Below are 20,076 nucleotides of genomic sequence, written 5' to 3' on the forward strand. Positions count from 1 at the left end.
TCCCTGGGCAGCAGCACCTTGTTCTGCTCTCGGTGCCTCCTGCAGTCACTGCCTGAGCCCCCACACTGGTGCCACCTCTGTCCCACCAGCCTCACTGCTGGGGACACCGGTGGGGCACCCACCAGCGCAGGGAGGGAGGCTCCTGCTCATGCCTGCAGGCAAATTCCGGGAGAACTGAGTATGGGAAAACAGAGATCACCTCACTTTTCTTCTTTGCCTTTGCCTGGAGTAGCAACCTCTCTCCAAGGACTAGACCCTGGCTGGCTATTTTAGGGGAAGGGAGGCAGCAGAAAACAGGATAGGTTTGTTTACTTCAGACTAATTACTTTTCTTTAATCATATTACTACTATCATCATCATCATTTTAGTAATCTGAACCAGGCAGTAATTACATAATATTAAAAAAAACCCAACTTGTTAATCACCCTTCTCCTCCTGACTACAGGTTTTATTCCAACAGGGGCATTGCTGGGAAAAAAGTAAAGTTGCTCTACTGAGGCAAGTTTATGATTACATTTCTAACTATCTGATTACCTTACTGTGCGACTAATGCATCCAAATGGAGTCTGCTTTGCTAGTTCATCTCAGTGTATTAGGCAAAAGGAAGCAAAAAGCATGATAAAATTGTATGTATTTCAGCACACTGTAAAACACATTGACCAAGAGTAAATGGTACTTGACCATTAGATATTCTAAATCTCTCCTGAAAGCACTACAAATCTGCCTTACTTATGGAACAGGGATGATATCCCTAAAGGCGATCTTTAAGTTTATAATTTGTTCCTTGTAAACTGGCATTTTTTTCATTATTAAGTGAAATAATTTTTGTTGCTTTCATGCTTTATTGATCTAAGCATTCACTGAAGCTGTCACACTTGCAGATTGATGTATTGCACATAAATAAGGAGCTGGATATATGGTCTTTATTCCTTTCACAGGCTCTAGAGAAAGGTTGTCCAAGGATCCCATATTGAAAGTCATTATATCAATACATAGGCAGATTTTAAAGCTAGTGAAAAATAAATTTACATGTCAAACTTAGATCCAAACTCTTATTTCAGGCTCTGAGTCTATACTCACAGCTGGGTTTGAGGCTGAGTTGCATTAATTCTAATGGGACCTCTTGTTCTTACCTTGAGGTTGAGTATGCCTTGAAGGAGAACTTAATGCTCCAGTACCAGTAATGAAATGTCTGTCTATAAATACAAATGATCACAGCACATATGCTCCTTTCCCTCATCTCAGCTTCAGAACAGCAGATTTCTTGTGTTCCAGGAAGCCTTAAATAGCAGCATTAATGTAAAGAATGGACCCTCCTCCTCCTATTATTTTATGAAATCGGACCCAAAGGCAAATGTCTTCACAAGTGATGCCCCATCCATATTTTATTCAGACAGGAAAAAAGGCTCCTGTACAGAAGGCTTGTGGAAGTTCCCACAGCATGCAGGTAGTGCAACAACTCTAAGTCCTGTGCAGGAGGAGCTGCGTGGAAAGGAGGGCTACAGGAGCTCTAATGGGTGCACAACACAGGTAGGATGGAGCTGGCTCCTCCTCATTTCCATCAGACACTTCAGCTCAGGAACACAGAAACTACTTGGTTCTGTGGACACCATCTGGCCAGACTCCAGCATTTCTATAAATAACAAAGAGGTCAAAGAGCATAAAGCTGAGTTTGGCTTTAGGTAGCTTAAGATTTAGTCCCAATAAACTTTACAAGTAGCTTGCAGATTCTGAGCTCAAATAAGATCTGCATTTTGTGTACTCAGAGTTACAAGTGACTTGTTGATGGAGTTGACTACAAAGGTCAGCATGTAAGAGTTGAACAAACACAGCTCCTTCCTTAAGGACTTAACACACAACCAACTTCATCCACAGATTAATCAAGCAGCTGACTCTGTGGGACAGGGTGTATCAGCAGTGTGTCAGTCAGGAGCTGGGGGCAGTTAGGGCAGGGGAGCTCTTCTAGGTAAAGAACATTTTGTACAGTGTTAGATTCAGCATTACATGCACTATGTACATAAAGGCATTCTTCAGGGTGCACTGCCTAAAGCAGGAGCAAAGCAGTTCAGACTTGACATTATCTCCAAAAGTTATCAGCAACAGATGGAGAAGGGGTGTGGATCACACAGCTTGGTGGTGAAGAATGCTGAGACCAGCCTGATCCATCAATCCCAATCTTAAACATCCTGAGGATGTGAAGAAGGATGGTTCCTGGCAGACACAGGCACTGGCGAGGATGTGGCAGAGTTCCTGTCAAAGGAGCCAACAAATGATAGAATTGATAACTTATCTAAAGCTGCAGAGCTGACAGAGCTAGTCTGGAACCCTATGACTGACAGACAAGCAGTTCATACAATAGAGTGTCTCACTTTTTAAGGGCAGGGACTTGTAAGACACCCGCCTCTAGGAGCGCATGTGGACATTCCTCCCACGTGTGGACAACCCTCAAGGTTGCTCCTTTAGGCTGAGTGAAAGACATTTGTCCACAGTCATTGATAAGGATGAGTAACTTCAATTTCCAATTAATAATTATTTCACCAATATAATTGTTTAAATCTTGCTTTAAAAAATAGGTATAGCTGCTAGTATAGTGCTCTGTCTATACTACACAGTAAATAATTCTGATCACAGTCTTTTAATCTTTATGACACACAAAATAAATCATGCATTTTATATGCATATTTTACATTTCCATACTTAATCTTGCAGGACAAGGTTGTATAAAGGTTCAATTACATCTATATAGCCCTCTAGACAAGCTGTTGACCAAGCCTGGGGCTAATGTTGGATCCAGCAGTATTCTGAGGAGTTTAGAAAGCAAGAAGATTGCACCTCATGACACAACAGCAGGTTTTTTCTAAGAAACTTTGTCTGAAGCTTCCATTCTAACCACAAGAGCTCCAACATATTCCATGAGGACCCATTTTCTTTTCAGTGTGCCTTCCATGGGACAGTAATCAAAATATCACCACTGCCCACTGTGTGGGAGAATGGAAATACACCATTAAGAGCTGCACATCACCCCTGGAATGTTTTCTACTCTGTTTTCCCACATCATCATTAGCCTTGAGAAAATGACAACTTCATAGCTGTTTATTTAAAACACTGCAATTTAAAGAACAAAATTAAAGGAAGAAAATTTATTTTATGGTATTAAAAAGACCTTAGGATTTTTTTTCAGTAATGTGCAAATGTCATTTAGTGTATGCAGAATATTGTTTTGGTGAGAAAAACTGTTTCTGGAAACCTCTAGTCTCACCTACTAAAAACCATACTAAAATTAGAATAAGAGCAATATATTTTAGTTACAATAGAGCTCTCAAAGAATATAGATTAAGTCTTTTTATTGTAAGGCACAGTAGGATTCAGCTCCTCAGCCACACAGAGCACAGCTAATCTGAGGGCAGAGACTTTAAATCCAGTGGACACTAATGATTTTATGGTGAGAAAACTAAATTTCATCTTTTCTTTCTGAGTTCTGCACTTGCGAGAGGCCCGGTAATGACATGCAACTTGTGAAAGAGAAGAAGTTTTGTCTTCCTGCCCTGTGGGACTTTGGAACTTGTTACAGACCCACACCAATGAGATCTTCTAAATTAATTCATTACCTTTAGTTCTGAGGGTAGCTTCCTCTCTGTACTCTAACCAGCAGATCTTTGGTACCAGGCTTTATTAGAGCACCATGCTGCCTTTGCCAGTTAAATGCCTTCCAGCATCACTATCTCCATCCATAATACAGCTCAGATCCCCCAAAGATGTCTGGGGAAAGTGACCTACAGCAGAATCTAGTTTAAAGCTTCAGAGAATTTTTTTTATTATTACTAATATGGGAAGTCAGCATAGATTCAGCTGAACATGTCCTGTAAATGGTTTTGCCAGAAGGAAAGAGAAAAGGGAAGATATGTGAGGCACTAGTTCAGCACCTGACACCAGTTTTCATCAGAGGATTATTTTGTAGGATACACAAGCCCTAGGGGACAGGTTTTTAACAGAACTTGCACCCAGCAGCTCCAGCTGAGGCACTCAGAGCCGGTATCTGCAACTGTGCTGAACCTGCATTCAGACTGAATCTTGATGCTGAGATGTGTCCAGTACCCTCAGCCCTGAATTTCCAGGGGTTTGAGAGCATTCTGAATTAACATGAAGCTTACTGTCAGTTCTTCTTCCTTCTCCCGCCTCCCTCCTGTTTTATTACAAGTAATCCCATCCTGGGAATCCTAAATCATGTTACATGATTTTCTTTGTCCTATTAGTTTCTCTCTGTGGGAATAGCTGGCAAGTGCCAAATTTATTCTGTACAAATTGTTTTAAGGGAAGACTGATGTTTTTCAATCTTTCCTTAAATTGAACATTGTATCTTGCTGGCGAGGACCGCCTGTTAAAGTCTTTTGACTTGCTATGCTCCTACCCTGTGTGGAGAATTAGATTGATGCTCCCTGTATTACTGAATAGATGTTATGAGCAGCTGGGAACACAGCTCACACCCACTTAGTGCATTTCTTCATTTTTAATATCTTTTCTCTTACTGTTTAACAAACTGCAGCCCAATTACTCCAGGGGGCAGGCAAAGGGCTGACCCTCTCGGGCTCATCATCAATCATGATCAATACTGCTGTTTACACAAAATATGGCTCAAAAGACAGCGTCCACCCACACAGGGAGGAGAGCAGGACAGATACTTAGTCACACCACAGCGTTTACCACCAGAAACATTGATTACAAGGCACTGAGCAAGAGTACAAGCACGTATTTATTATGTCTTCTCTAAATATTACTGGGTTAGAAAAAAAATGGTTTGCTTTTCAAAATTCCTTTTTCTCCCCCCTCATTTCCTCTGCCATTTCTCTCATACATGTGCATGCACGTGTCCGTGCTCCCATGCAGCTTTCCTCTTGAAGCTTGCCAATTGCCACAGATTCATCTTTCTAAGTACATAATTCAATCCGCTGAACATTACGCTGTGGTAATGCTGATGAGCTCTTAATTCTTCTGTATTTATTGCAGCAAATTTTTAACTGACCTTAATGAATCTTCCATTATGAAAAAAACGTCAGTGCCAAATCTCTTAAGATGGTCTGGCATACAGTGGTTTTAAAAGGTCAATATGTGGTGGGTTCTTTTGGGTTAGGTTTTTTTTTTAATGAATCATTTTAAAAATAGGAACTTACATTTTAAAAGATTACACATAGACAAAAAGAAATCAGACTTTTCTGTTCAGGTCCTCAGTTAACAGATTAACATTGTTACTTAACTAAGGCTCAGTAAGCACATGGGAAAACTATTATTTAAAAAGTACTGCTGGTGTAAGCTGTCAAGAGCCATGTAGTAACTTCTGCACATTCATGAGGAGCCACCCCTTATGAGAATTCTAATTTTAGCATGCTCCATCAGCAGAAGACAAATTGAACAGTTAGGGTGAGTGTAGGGGGTAAGAGTGGCAGGACTTGGGTCTGAGGGCAGCTGGAGCCATCTTGCATTGGTCATTGACAACTGCCAGTAAAACTGTTTGATCAAGAAGCTCATTTATCTAGTGCAAGACAATTTTATTTTAAAAATAGCTTTTCTGAGTTAGTGCATTTGATACAAGTGAAGTAATTTATCTGTATGGTGCACGGTGGTAATAGTGCCTACATAATATCCTGTGGTGGATGAAAAGTCTCAGAGGGCTGGGCAAAGGAAGGCAAAATCACTGCTCTCATTTAATGGGTAGAAAAGGAAATAGGGTAAAAATTGTTCCTACGTGAAATGGCAGGTGAGTGGCTAAGGAAAGAAGAGCTAATTATCAGGTCAAGCAGGTTTTGCTGCTTTTGCTGCACATTCACACTGTAAATATCAAGAGAAAACTTAGCTTTTGGGACAAAGTTTGTGTTCATTGGAAAGGTAAACTACCCAAGAGAAGGGCTTGAGAGCAGACACAAGTAGCAAAATCTTACAATGGTGCATGAAAACCTTCACACTGCTAATGTACATCTCTTTGTAAAGTGCTGGGAAACAGAACAGAGAACTAGAGCACCATTTCTTGACCTGGACTTGGCTCTAAGTGGATTCAGGTCACCCGAAAGAGTCCCAACAGTCTCATCTACAGCTGACCACAAAAGCCATCTCCAAAATTACAGATGCCTGTTACCTTAAACCCAAATGTGGCCTTCCCCCTTGTCCCAAAACTGTCTAAAACCAAAATGCTTCTTCCAACAAATCAGCCTGAGTGAATTATGAGGGAGAGAAATCAACACTCTCATCTTTTCATGGAACAATAATTATCCCTTGTATGCTACTCCAGAAGCAATGCCATCATCAAAAGTATCATGCCTATAAAATAACACTTCTGGGAATGGTGCCAGACTGAGAGCTCACAGCTTTTGCTCAGTTTGTAAAAAACAAACCAGCCTAGGTGTTTGTCCTGCTCCTGACTTTTCTATCAGGAACCAGGCCCTCTGCTCATGTGTACCAAGCAGAACTATGGCAAGAACCGACCTGAGCAGTCCCTGTGGTCAGTTAAGGCACTAGGCACCCAATGCCACCAGGAGGCAGGGTTTCTTGGGGACACTAAAACAAGCAGGTTATGATAATGTAGTATGGCATAACAAACTTCTGCCTCCAAACCAGTGCACAGAAAGGTACTCTTGTACTGGGAACATCCCAAAAAATCCTCATGACAAACCCACAGAGTGTTAGAAGGTTGCTAAAGACTAGCACAAGAACACAAAACGATGGTAACAAAAGAAAGCACTGTATAAGCACCTCTAGGAATGTGGTGGTCTCCTGGGCATTCACCATTTTGTTTCCCACATTGCTGCTTCCCTCAGGGGTGGCATCTGTTGAGGTGCTGAGCTGACTGAGCACAAGAGAGCCTGGGGATGGGAAGCTGCTCAGAGGTGCTGTCACTACAGGTGAAGGAAAAGGAATTTTAAAATAATTATCTGACACAAAAGTAATTGTGCACTTTCCTGGGCTCTGCTTCTTACCTGTGACAGATAAAACATTAGGAAGAGGTAATACAGATACAGGAGAACTTGTAATTTGGATTACATGGGGGATAATCAGATTGCCACTGGTTTTGAGCTTGTTGAGCTCATTTTTGACATACTGTAATTCTGAAACTAAGTTGTTGTATCAGCCAGTAAGTGACAAGTTCAGTGCTAATCTATAAAAATTACAGCCTCCTTACTGCTCAGCTCATTAAACTGACTCTGTCTCCCGGCCACTCATTCATCTTCATAATCATTCCCCATTCAGCTACTAACCTCTTCTGTGTGTGCAGTTTACAGTACATCAGGAAGATAAAGTGGACTGATATTTGCTTCTAAAGAGCAGTGGCTTTTAATTTTTACACACACTTTAAGTGCAAAGATATATAATTTAATCACATTTTCAGCTCAAACATTAGAAAAATGAGAACACAGATTTTATAGCAACATTAACTTACTAAATATAGTTATGTTTACATAGCACAGCTAAAATATCTGTGTCTGAAACAACACACGTCTCTTGCATCTGTCCTGTTAGAGAAACAAGGGGACAGTCATGAGCAAGACAAGATTAAATTATGAGTTTGGGTTACTACTTGAGAAACAACATGCCTGCCACAAGAAACCCATAGAATTCTACATGAAGCATAGCAGCCAATGGGCAGGATAAAATCCTAAGGATTGCTGCAGGCCTTGTGCACCTGAAGAAAAAATGGGACTTCTCCAAAGTGTCTTTTCACTCCTGGCTGCAAGGATCAGTGAACCATGCATGAGATATATGGACTATAGAATAAACAAGTGTGGAGGGCAAGGAGCAGCTGCTCCAGGGGCAGGAGGTAGCAGGGATGCTTCTCTCAGCCTGGCTGCCTGTATGATTCCCGATTAGTTTGACCCCTGTACACTGTAACTCCCAGTGTTGTAATAATTTACAGATTTTATGGGTAGAAGAGATGATATGGTGATGTGGGCTGACTGATGTTTAACTGGCTCTAGGGTTTCTATAATCTTGTACAAGAACATACAGAAGACAATATCCAAAAATTCTGTTTCACCACTAATCATGTATTAGATACCAGGTTATGTACAAACTATTAAATACTTATTCTGATTTCACATTTAGCCCTATATTGCTGCCCCATCACTTTGAGGAAGCTCTAAACCTGGAGGAGAGGTGTCTATAACTGATTCTTTGCTTTAGCAAGAGCTCAAAGGAAGGGCTGCTCCTTCCTCATCTCATCACCAATTTGCCAAGAAGAAACTGAGTATTAAACTTATGCTATAAACAGCAACCTTTTATTCCATTGGTTAATGAACCAGAAAAGGAATACAACTTTTTCAATGCATTTCAGCCAGATTGGACACAAAAGAGCTTATTGTGTGTGGACTTCAACTGTAGAGACACTCAAGGTACAGCCTCTATAAAGTGGGCCTTACCAATGAGAAGACAACATTTTTAGTTTGTTCACAACCGAATGTTAAATTTTGCTTTCTGTAATCCAGCTTATTAGCAAAAATTAGACACACTGAGTAGCTGCCAAAGGTTACAAGAATTGTCACGCTCTCTCTCTTCTGTCATATTTAAAACCAAAACATATAGAGCAAATAAGGTTTGTTAGCAACACATACAAACATATAGAAAAGGATATACATAATGAGTATATTGGTATGCACACCACAGCAGACCCAGTTGCAGGATATGGCCCTCATGAAACAGAAAAGGAACATCCCAAGAAACAGCAGTTGAGTGGGGACATCAAATGCATTCACTAATTTCAGTTTCCCTAACGGTTGCCAGAGTGAACATTTTTCTAGCAGGGAATAAAACTCTCTTAGCTTCACTGATGTGTTAAGACCAAACTTCACAGGGAATAAAGTGACAGTGCAGCCACTGGAGAGCCACAAAGGGCAGATGCTGAAAAACATGCAGGTGGAGAAAGCAGCCACCAGGGTGCTGTTGTGGCTACAGGGGTGGGGACACACATGTCCAGGGTGATTCCTGTCCTGCCTGACTGGTATTCTTGCCTTGAACTTCAGCACAAGTGTGAGACCAGAGCACATCTGGAAACATTATGCAAAGGAAAAATTAAATGAAATAAAATTTTGAATTATAGCAGGGAATCCCAGAAAAAGATATTAACTTTAGAGAATTGTGACTAACTTTATTCAAAAAACATATTACTAGTTGGTACTGTATTTTTAGAAACCTATTTAAGCAAATATCAGGAGTACAAATTATTTTTTTTTAATTTACTGCTTTTAAACTTAAAAGTTCTCATTCATAGAGCAAAGGAAGGTGGATGAGAAAAATTAAAAGTTATATTACAAAATTGTTATATTCAAAAGCTTTCTTTTTACTAATAAGGGATGAAAAATAATTTTGGAAAAAATTGTCCTGAGAGTTGTGCATAGGAAAGGGTAGAGGGAGCAGAAGCAGCACCAGTAACATCTCCCAAAACAGCCTCTGCCCAGGGGGTCAGAGCAGCCACTGGCTGCAGCCCCCTGCTCTGGCTAATTTATTAGCATTATTTGATATGGAACATGATGGATAATCAAAAGAACAGTCGTGGCAAAATGTGGTTTTTTGGGTCTGTTTCTCAAGCTTCTCCCTTAGCAGGTTTAAAGTTCCTCTATGGGAATGCCCTCACTGCATTCCCAATCTTTCCTGAAATCAAGTCCCTGCTCTCTGAGGAGCAGTATTGCATCCCTGCTGCTTCTTCCTGCCCACCTTGACTCCCATCTCCCTGACAGTAACAGCGATGAGGAAGGCACTCCTGAGGTTCAATTAATCAAGTCAGTTTCTTTTTCTGCTGCTATTCAAAGGTTTTGGCCATCAAGTTTGATCTTGTCAGAAAACCAATAGTTAATTACTTGCTCCATGAACACTGATCCTATTCAATTCACTTTTCCTTTTTTGATTAAGTGAGTCTGTGGGTTTCAAATAAACATTAAGCAGAAAGTCTCTTTGAAATGCATCCCGCTCCTGCTTTATGTCTTGTGTGTTGCCAAACATGGAGCCATTTTCCCCACAGAGCCATTGTCCTGGCATGCTGCATGATGAGAAGCCTTAAAAGCAATGGGGCTTGTCCTGCTCTGAGCTCAGAGCCTGCACATGCTGAGTATGATCCACAATGCGACCTGTAAAGGCTCTTAACTGGCTTTGCCATACACAAATATATGAGACCAAGCATTAGTAAAGCTCAGGAGCAGATACACTCATTCCCAGGCCAGCCCCAGAGCTGGCACTGATGGGAAATGTGCATCTCCATCCCACACAGTGAGAAAAGTTCTGTTTAACTGGGCCACACTGGTCACAGGCCCACCACCTCCAGATCCCATGCATTCACCTAAGGATGACATTGAAAAAGAGCACATGAAGCACACCGAGTGCTCTTTCAATGTGTGCTGCTATAATGTGAAAATGCCAACAGCCTAAAAATGAAGCAAAAATTGCAGTCTTGATATAGATACAGCAGAGTCAGTGCAGCTCAACAGATCTCACTTTACATATGTGGGCTCACTTTGAAAAGTGAGCAACAGGGCTACTCCTGATGTGGTTACTCAGGGGATTGAGGAAGCACTCGCTTCTCCCATCTATATCAGCCTCTGCTCCTCTCAAAGGAAAAACCTTCTAAAATAGTTCCCATATTTCACAGCTGTGCTCTTTTTTATTGACTATAAAATCTTTTATGTGACAATTATATTACTGTATTTCTGATTTACATTTAGTCCTAATTTACAGACAGACCTAGCATTGAAAACAAATCAGCATTAAAGCTGCTTACTTGTTGCTTAAACTACACAAAATCAAAGAAAACTTGGAAAGACATTACATTAGAGTGCTAAAAACAAGAAAATAATTTTGCTTTTTCAGAGGCAGTAATTTTTAATTTAAAATTAAGTACTTTCATATAGTTAACAAGTATTATTATAGTCAATTGGAACTTTAAAATCACTTAGGACTGATAATTGAAAGGTGTTACAGCTAATTTTAACATTATGGAGACAGTTTTATATTAAAGCATTTTTTTTTTAAGGGAAGAAACATTTACAACCACTGTTATTATTCTTGAAATCTTATTGATAGGTTTTGTTTTTTTTAGATTCACCAAGCCTGTTTCGTTTTATAATACGGAAATCCCCCCTCTAATCCTACACAAAGACTTGAGGTTATGGGGTCTGGCTGGGTTACCCAGAACTGCTACAAGGTTTGTACCAGCCAAGCCCCATTTGTCCTCAGCTGCCTGCTGCAAACCAGCCCTTCCCTGTTCTGCCTTGGGAAACACATTGGGGAGGAAAGAATAAAGGGAAAAAGTGTCACTCTTCATCTGGCCTATTTTCAAACACAGCTGTGTTACTTTCATGGTAGAATTATTCAAGTCAGAGAAGACTTTGAATCTCTCTCGTACAGAGTTGGGACTCTAAACTCCCAGGAAATGGCAGGTCCATGTGCTCTCACGTACAATGACAGAGCTCAAACACCACCATAAAAATCCAACTTATTTTGAAGGAGAACTCCCTGCTATGGGGATATGTCTTACAGCCTCTACCTTCTGAAAAGAAGCCTAACCTTGCAAGACATTTCAAACCCCATCATTACTGACCCCCATTCATTCAAACGCCATTAGCTAAGCTAATAAAGAACAAGGAGAAAGCTAAGGAGCCTTCAGAACTAGAAGGTTAAAAGAAAAAGAAATAAGAGGTAACAGCACTTTTCATCACATCTGAATGTTGATAAGGGCTCCTGGCAGCAAACACGAGTTACATCCCTGCCTCGGCCCAACCTCACAGTCATCCCTATTACACATCACAAACTGAATTCCCAAATTCCTCTGTGGCTCATTACTTCCCATGATAGCTCCTCTCTAGGGATATCCAGCAGTTAGTCATTTAAATTCAGCCTTTCCTCTCTGGAGCTGGAAAACTCTCTTGAATCCAAAGTACCGGCACATCCCTCCTCTGACCTGTTGAAGTCAAAATTCCTTTGGCCCTGGAGGTGGCTGCAGACTCAAGGTTCTCACCCAACAGTAGCACTTTCCCAGAGTTTGGTTTGGGTTTGACTGTAAGAGGCTGCTGTACCTGCAGCAATGTTTCACAGGATTACTGCTCCTGGGCTAATGAGTCTGATAAATGACAACACTAAATCTGGGCTCATTTTATAGCCAATATAAACTTTTACTTCCAAACAAAAAGATCACTTGAAGATAGAACTGATTTTTTTTAATGAAATACATTGCAATTTGGCATGCATGCTCTAATTACTTGAATAAAGGTCTAAAACTACATACACCTGTTTATGACTTAGCAACACAAACTGAAGCAGCTAATGAACCATAATATTTAATATTTTCCCAAGCTCACTTAACTTACTTTTCAGAAGTTAAATAGGTTTTCCTGGTGAAAAAACCTATTGGAAAGTTGCTTCCAAAGTTTGCTAGAGTTAACCTATGTCTACTGTTACACCACTTTTAGGTGCTCAAGCAAATATTATTTGCACACAGTGCAACACTCCAAGGTTTTTGGAATTAATCATCTTTGTGTACCTTTTATTTTATGGGAAAAATGTACACTAAGTTTTTATTTCAGTTCTTATAAAACATTAGACTTTCCTGTGGTATCCTGAGATGATTTAATAGGAGGAAAAAAATATCCTTTTTTATGACACTTTAGCCCAGGATACAGATGAAATTGAGAACGGCTCAGAGTTAAGTATTTTTGATTTAATCTATGAAGTAATAAGGGCATCAGTAAGAGGTTCATGTCCTCAATTCTTACACCTGCTAATTCTGAAATCTGCACCACTGTCTTTATTCCAGAAAGAGCAGGTACACATTTGGTTCTATACATTATAAAGAATTATAGGTTTAGATACCTTTATGTATGACCACCCACTTTTATTCACAGCAGAATTTATTCAGAAACCAAAGGGACTAAGTAACATTTAGACCAAGAGCAGACCACCACCATTAAATTTTTTTCAAAGTAATTTGATAATCACATTTTTGTCAATGTGAGGTCTACGAGTATGAGATCCACTGCTACAAGAGATATGTGAAAACTTCTGTAAACAGCATTATTTTTTTTAATGAAGTAGATACCCTTATGTTTCTGTTTTTCTTAAAAAGTATAGATTATATCTACATTATTAGAAGTTATGGCACAGCCACTTGATGAGACTGACTACTTAATCATTAGGATCTGGTCTAAAAATACAGTAAAGCTTACACTCATATATTGTCAGAGATGGTACTATAACTCTTCTCTTTCCATTCCAGCTCCTTCAGTGCAAAGGAAAAGATTTCTTCATTAAAAGATCATACACACATTTAAAATAATATACTCAAAAATTCGAGATTTTTTTTTCTCAAGTCTTCTTTCCATATTAAAGGAAGAACTGAATCACATAGGAGTTGATATATGTGTGATAAATAGGGAGCAGAAAAATCATAATGAGCATCTTTGTATTTTCAGAAAGAAAATGCAAAAATTGTCAATTTTCATTTGGTGCAATTTTTAAAGTGCTAATAAAAGCTATGGCATTCTGAATTTTTTCCACAGTAGGCCAATCTGCCATTGAATTACAGACTTAATGAAGGCCTCTTGAATTTTACTGTATATTAATGAAACAAAAAAAACCTGCAAGAATAAAGCAGATCTTAAATACCCATGTACATTGACATGTATTTTATGTGCAGGTGTATCTTATGTTCATTAATTCAGCTATCTGCTGCTATGATGGGAGGAAGATTATTCTTCTACCCATTGTAGGATTTTGCAATCAAAATTAATAGCAAGGACGGTTTTATCACAGCTACTGCACCCACAGATGCTGTACATAATCTTGCAACCAATTTCTAATTATTCTTTTTTAATCACAGACGATAGTGACAGATGGCACTTGGGGAAATTCAGCATTATGGGTGGGGGTAGCTATGAATAATGACAAAGATAGATGTAAAGCAACATGCACATCAATATTTTGCCAGATTTGTTTCTATCAAGTGATAAGGAAACAATGTTTTGCCTATAACCTCCAGCAGCAGCTAAGACAATGTTTGTTTTCCTTCTTTCTTTGGACGGAGAATTCTATTACTGTCCATTACTAAAACATGCCGGAATGTGAAAAAAGGAAACAGCTCCACTGCCATTTAGTGACAGCCAACAAAGGGTGGTAACAGCATAGAGGGTCAGAGACCCACTGAACACAAGGGATGAAAATATTTGGAGTTTCCCACCACAATTACATCCCCTAAAGGTTTGTTTTCCTTCCTTTCAGTGTCAACCCAATATGGGAAGCACAAGCCTGCAGGTAGCACAGGATGAGGAAAATTCTCTTGTTAGCACTAATTAGCCCAACTGTAGGCTCTTGTGACATGTCACACACACCACCCATGGTTTTCCACGATTTGCTTGCTAGGCAATTACCACCACATATATTCAAAGTACAAAAACACATGGGTCAAAACCCATCATTAAAATATTTCCTGGCATGAGAACCGGTGCATTTCCAATCCAGGTACAGCACAGGGACTTCAATTCAATTTCCAAAGATAACTAAAAAACCCCTACAACCTTCATGAAGTCTGTAGTCAGAGGCCCTGCCCTGATTACCTCTTGGGCACAGGGCCCTCTACACACCCACCTTTCATAAGATTTGCAGAGTAACTTGACATTTTGTGTGAATTTCAGTGATGCTGCTTTCTCTACTACTCTGCAGGAGGTGCACAGGGCTGGTTCCCAAGTACAGGGCTGCAGGGCTGGTGCTGCTGAGGTACCAGTCTGACCTGCAGCAGGCAGAACACAGTTCTACCCAGCCAAGCATGGCACACACTGCGTTTCTGCTGGTTTTATACTTTTCTGCTGGTTTTATGCTCAATCTTTTGAAAAGCCTGAGTAACTCAGATTAATGATGTCTGATCTAGTATAAGGTCTGCTGGGATAAAGTGGTCACTAAAAATATTAAGGTAATATTGCCCCCACCGGCTTTTAAAGAATCAGATATAAAAGTGCAGACGAGCAGACTTCAGGGCTTCCTCTTGTCTGGGAAAGGTAATTAGATTCCCTTCCAATAGGATGACATGTTTTACACTCCAGCCACACCTGCCTCTGCACTCCTGCCATTTCCTGAGGGGGCTTTTTGATATTATAAGCCCTCATTTAAATTGGATCATTGGAGCTCAATGTTGTATCTGTTCTTTACCCTGGAAACAGAATCAGGCCATAGAGTGCATGTAAAGCTGCTCTTGCCAGCTGTGAATACAAGTGGAGTTTCCCCTACATAATTTTTATTTTCTCAGTTGCTAAGTAGCAAGAGTTAAATGCTCTTCCCTGATCATCACACAGGTTCTATTCAACAGTATCTGCTTGTATTAAACTCCAGTTGATTTCAATAGGAGTGCTGTAGTCACAGGGAGAGCAGGATAACTTTGAAGGAATGTGTTATGTGTTCAAAGAAAAAAAAAATTAACCCTTACCTTTATAATGTTACTCCTGCTTCTGCTTTACCAGAGTTGCTCTATAATTTCACGGTCTTGAAAACAATTTTTTTCTTTTTTTTTAATATATTGAACTTCTGCAGGGAAATTAAAAAGGTACTCATAAGAGAAAGTAGGAATTTAATAAACAAGAAAATTGATATATAGTATTATGTTTATTCCTTTTTTTTTCCTAGATTACCTGACTAGTGATATTGTTACAGAATTCTGTTCTCTAACCCACTGAGTAATTGAGTACAAATACAACTCCAAATGCTGTTCTACATACAGGCCAGGCCATTATGCAGAAACCTGAACTCAGTGATTACAGTAACTTCCAGTTTTGTACAGTGCCATGACTGGTGGTAGCAGAAAGGAAACTGGTAAGCAGCATATTTCTTAAAAAATTAAAAAGATCTAACAAGTCTCAGATGTACAGGGAGAAGAGTACAAAGATTAAAAGTCACTAATCAATCTATGCAGAGCTTGAATTAATTAGAAATTAATCCTATACAGGTTAAAAAAAAAAGAGGAAAAAGGAAAACTATGAGTGAAATGAACAATAAAAAGCACAATGAAAATCAATTCCTTTTCCATAAAAGCTAGGTTTCTTAATTAGTTTCCTGTACAAATTTATTGCAAGACTAATTTAAATTACATAAGTAACTACCTAATCTTCCACAGGAATTCCCTGCCTCATACGTCTCTTTTCCTGCTCCTGCTGATCTTTTCATACATGAAATAAATCTCCCCTAGTGGAAAGGTGGAAGAGGAAACAAATGCCTGTCTTTACAGGCATGCAATCAATAAGCACTGTCCTATTTGAAGCAGCTGAGAAGTATTTCAAAGGAAATCCCTGCTTCACTAGAAAATGTCAATGGTAAGACCCCAGAAGAGCTGGTTTTGACACCTGAAAACTAAGGAATTTGATGGAAGCCAATTTTGAGGCTGCTGATTACAGGACATAAATTCTTTGACATTTTTGTTGCTCTAACCCATCAGTAGTGTAGGTAGAAACAGGCAGCAGAGCTTGCAGCTTGGTGGATGTATGCAAACCCACACCCTGTGTGGCACAAGAGCAGAGCCCCAGAGGGCAGGCAGGGTGCCCGAGGCCTCTCTGCATCCTGCCCGGCCACACTGGCAGTGTCCCCTGCCAGCACCAGCCCTGCAGCCCACAGCACGGCTATCCTGCACCCTCCCACAGCTGCTCTGCTGTCCTCTCCTTTAAAAAGCACTATTCCCACCCAAATGTAACCATTTTAACAACTGCCCACTGTCCAGTGAGGTGTGGACGAGTTCGTCTCTCTGCCAGATTGTCGCCTACTAGGAAGTGGGGCAGGTCCTGCTGAGCTGCTCCTCAGCTCAGGACTAACAACCTGCACCTCCAAAGTGACCACCTCTGGTACACCAGCTCTTGGTGTTTGTGCCAAAGGGAAGTTCCTCTCTCAGCCCAGTTTGTGTAACCACCAATATATTAAAGTTGCCTGACGATTTTTTCCTAATTAGAAGTATTTCTGTTGTCTACTCCACAGATAGATGGCAATATAAACTTCAATTTTTTTCCCCACAGTAAAAAGAAAACTTGCATTTCCTTTTCAGTATCAAGGGAGGCAGCTAGCAGCAATGCCAAAGTCTCTACCTGACACAGAACACTAAATATATTTTAATATTATTAGTATTATTTGAATAAAGCTTTTCTACATACCAATGACCATGAGTGCATTGAAACCTTAGCTGGATTTAATCCTTCCAATTGAGAATGGGTCTGATTTGAACAAAGACCCGCAAAGGTAATGTGACAAGCTCATACCTTCTCAGAACCAGGATGGGGATGGAATATATGAAGGGGAATTTGCTAGAACTTCCAGGGTTAGTAACCTCCTCCTATGGTTAGGAGCCATAAGATCATCTGCTTCAGATTTTGCTTTCTGCTCTGGGAGAGGTGTGATATAAGGCTTCCAGGAGATTTTAGGGGACCTGAGTCAATTTCAGCTGGTCACACCTTAAATGGTTTTCCTCAGTAACTTCTCAGAAATGTACAATAATGAAGCTGATGTTGACATTGAAGAAATGCTTGAAACAACCTCCATTTCTATTGACCTGATGGGCAGTGTTACAGAACTATCACCAAATTAAGTCACAGCAGAAATCTAAACAGTAAAATTCGTGAATTAATGATAATACTGACTTAAGTCAGGGTCAAACGGAAAAGCAAATATAACAAATAATTAAGTCACAAGTCTAAAGCAACAAGTAATCTTTATCTAACAAAACCTGGAGAAAACCAAGAAACACCATATAACCCTGAAAGAGTAATGAAAGTTTAAATAAGATTTCTCCTGGAAGAGTGAAATGCTTAATCAGGTAAGGACACAAATGTCTGTTTTGGTTCTAAACATCAGCTTGGGCCACCTAGCATGAAATAAGTCCAAAGAGTAGTTAAAAAAAACTGCATTTTTTTAATGCTAATGGAATCTTCTCCTCTGGGTCTCACTGTTGCTACGGACACTCAAGATTTCTTTCCCCGTTTCACTCTCTGCACAAAGCAGAGCTGTTAATAAGCTGTTATACATCAGAAGGCTACTACACCCAGAATTTAGGAGAGGTAGGACTGAGACAGACAAGATAATTTCCTCAGTTATTTTCAGCACAGATTCATAGCAACCTTACCAGCAACAATGCCCTCATTCATACAACCATGCTCTCCGAGTGCTGGAAATTAATTTTAGCAGCTAGTGACAGTCTGAGGCATCTCTTATTGAAGAACTTAAACAGGAAAACAGCTGCCTATCTCAAGTGGGTAAACCACTATAATTTTGTTTTTATAAAATGTCAAGTGCTTGTTTGGGTGGATTCTGTCATACAAACAGGACAGTTGATTGTTGGGATATACCAAGTTTTTGGTCACTATCTCTAAGAGTATGTTCAGAATGACCTAAAAAAGTCAAGTCAGTTTTGAATTTTGTTTGGTTTTGTGTGTGGTAGATTTTTAGATTATTTGGTTTGGTTTGTGGGTTTTTTTGTGTGGGGGTTTTTTTGTGGGTTTTTTTTTTTGAGGGGGACTTTGAAGTCTTATGAAATAATTTTTCCCTTGTCTGATTGAAGAGTGCCCAACACAAAGATATAAACTCCCTAAACACTCAACAACTTGCTGCTCCAGTGGGCAACTAACATTTCAGATGAAACAGATCTGGTTACTAGTTAGCATACGGGCAAAGAATATGATCTGCAGCATAATTAGAACACAGGACTAGCTATTTACCATTGCTCTTCCCAGATTTAGTGCAATTGTATTTTAACTCATGTGCAATATTACAGTTCAAGCTTTTAAGTGTTGTGTGACCAGATCCCCAGACATGTTCTGATACACTATAGCAAAAAACCAAGAGCTGGAGAAATTCACCACTGAGGATTAAATCACCTAGCAAGCTTGGTTGATTTTCTCTCCTGAGTCCTCCTACTTCGGGATAGGAAAGTTTCCCCCACAGGAAGACACAAAGACCTCAAGTACACTCCTATTCTGAATTACCCTCCAAATTCACTGACTGGAGAGAGACTTCAGTCTGAATATTGGTAATGTAAAATTGATCCCTAACTCATCACATAAATGCAGTCACTTCCACATTCAGATTTCACATTGAAATCATTAATCACACAGGTTTAAGACAAGATAATATATCACCAGTTCTCTGGCCATAAAGCAGCTGCTATGTTTGCACCTGACCAACCACTGGTCTGAAATTGAGTGTCATTTATGAGAAGGTAGAAGACAATGAGTTTTTCGGTAATGGTTGCATAAAAAAAAAGTTAATAGAATTTAAATCACACTAAAATAACTCCACAAAAAAAAAATTGAATAATTTTGTCTGACAGTTTAAGTACTATAAAGGGGTCTTAATCCATGTTTCAACTAAAATTCTTTTTACAAGTGTGTCAGTAATCCACCCCTTCAGATTGTCAAAAAATTAATTGCTTCAGATCTGTACTACTGAATCTGTAACAATTTAATAAGGCACAATTTGAATTACACGCCTAATGGCAGGCAGACATATCTAAGGACTTCACAGGCATTGATCTATTTTTTATACATTAGCCTGTACATATGTAAGATATTTACGCTCACAAATATTATGAAAGATCGCTCAAATGCTAATTATTTAAGCTGTGGTTAAGTAAACCCTGGTTTACCCTTACATCTCCACAGAAATCAGTTCCCATACTGCACAGAATGAGGTGACACTTGCAGTTAAACAGAAAAGGCATTTTGTTTACAATCCACAAAGTCAATTTACTGCTGCCTGAATTTATATTGTACATAGCTCTCTCCCAAAATTCTTGGTGGTTTTACCCAATAGTTTCTTTTCCTGTCAGAGACTGAAACCTGACTTATTTAATTTTACTCACACTGAGCAATTAGCTATGAAGATGTCAAGGAGTAAGAAAAATAAAGCCAAAGCAACCAAACCAACCAGAGAGAGAAGTCAAAAAAAGAAGTCTTTGGCAATTTTGAGAGCAAAGTTATTCTACGCTTCACCAGTAAACTGAATTGTCACACAATTCCTCTGGCCAGCAGAACAAAAAAAGAGGAATTTCAGCCTTTAGTTTATTGAAAACTGCTCAAAGTAAATCCATTTTTG

General features: G+C 39.5%; 1 protein-coding gene across 11 annotated transcripts in view; it reads right to left on the reverse strand.

Annotated features, from left to right (window-relative positions):
• Nucleotides 1–614: 614 nt before the first annotated feature.
• The window catches only part of LOC148183856 (uncharacterized), a 71,013-nt gene continuing 51,551 nt past the window's right edge, over nt 615–20,076 (reverse strand). For 9 of the 11 annotated variants that reach the window (XR_015773107.1, XR_015773105.1, XR_015773104.1 and 6 more), the window contains one exon: nt 615–2,250. Coding sequence is in view for 2 of the 11 variants with exons in the window: in XM_088059022.1 (XP_087915148.1) it covers nt 2,078–2,250 (173 nt within the window). In the remaining 9 variants the exon portion in view is untranslated. Of the gene's footprint in view, nt 2,251–6,741; nt 6,885–15,439; nt 15,538–20,076 lie in introns of all 11 variants that reach the window. The other 2 variants (XR_015773103.1, XM_088059021.1) reach the window with 2 other exon arrangements.

This window comes from Pseudopodoces humilis, chromosome 8 (genome assembly GCF_049639895.1).
Source record: "Pseudopodoces humilis isolate 2021_Gansu_Grassland_sample_001 chromosome 8, ASM4963989v1, whole genome shotgun sequence".
Lineage (NCBI taxonomy): Eukaryota > Metazoa > Chordata > Aves > Passeriformes > Paridae > Pseudopodoces > Pseudopodoces humilis.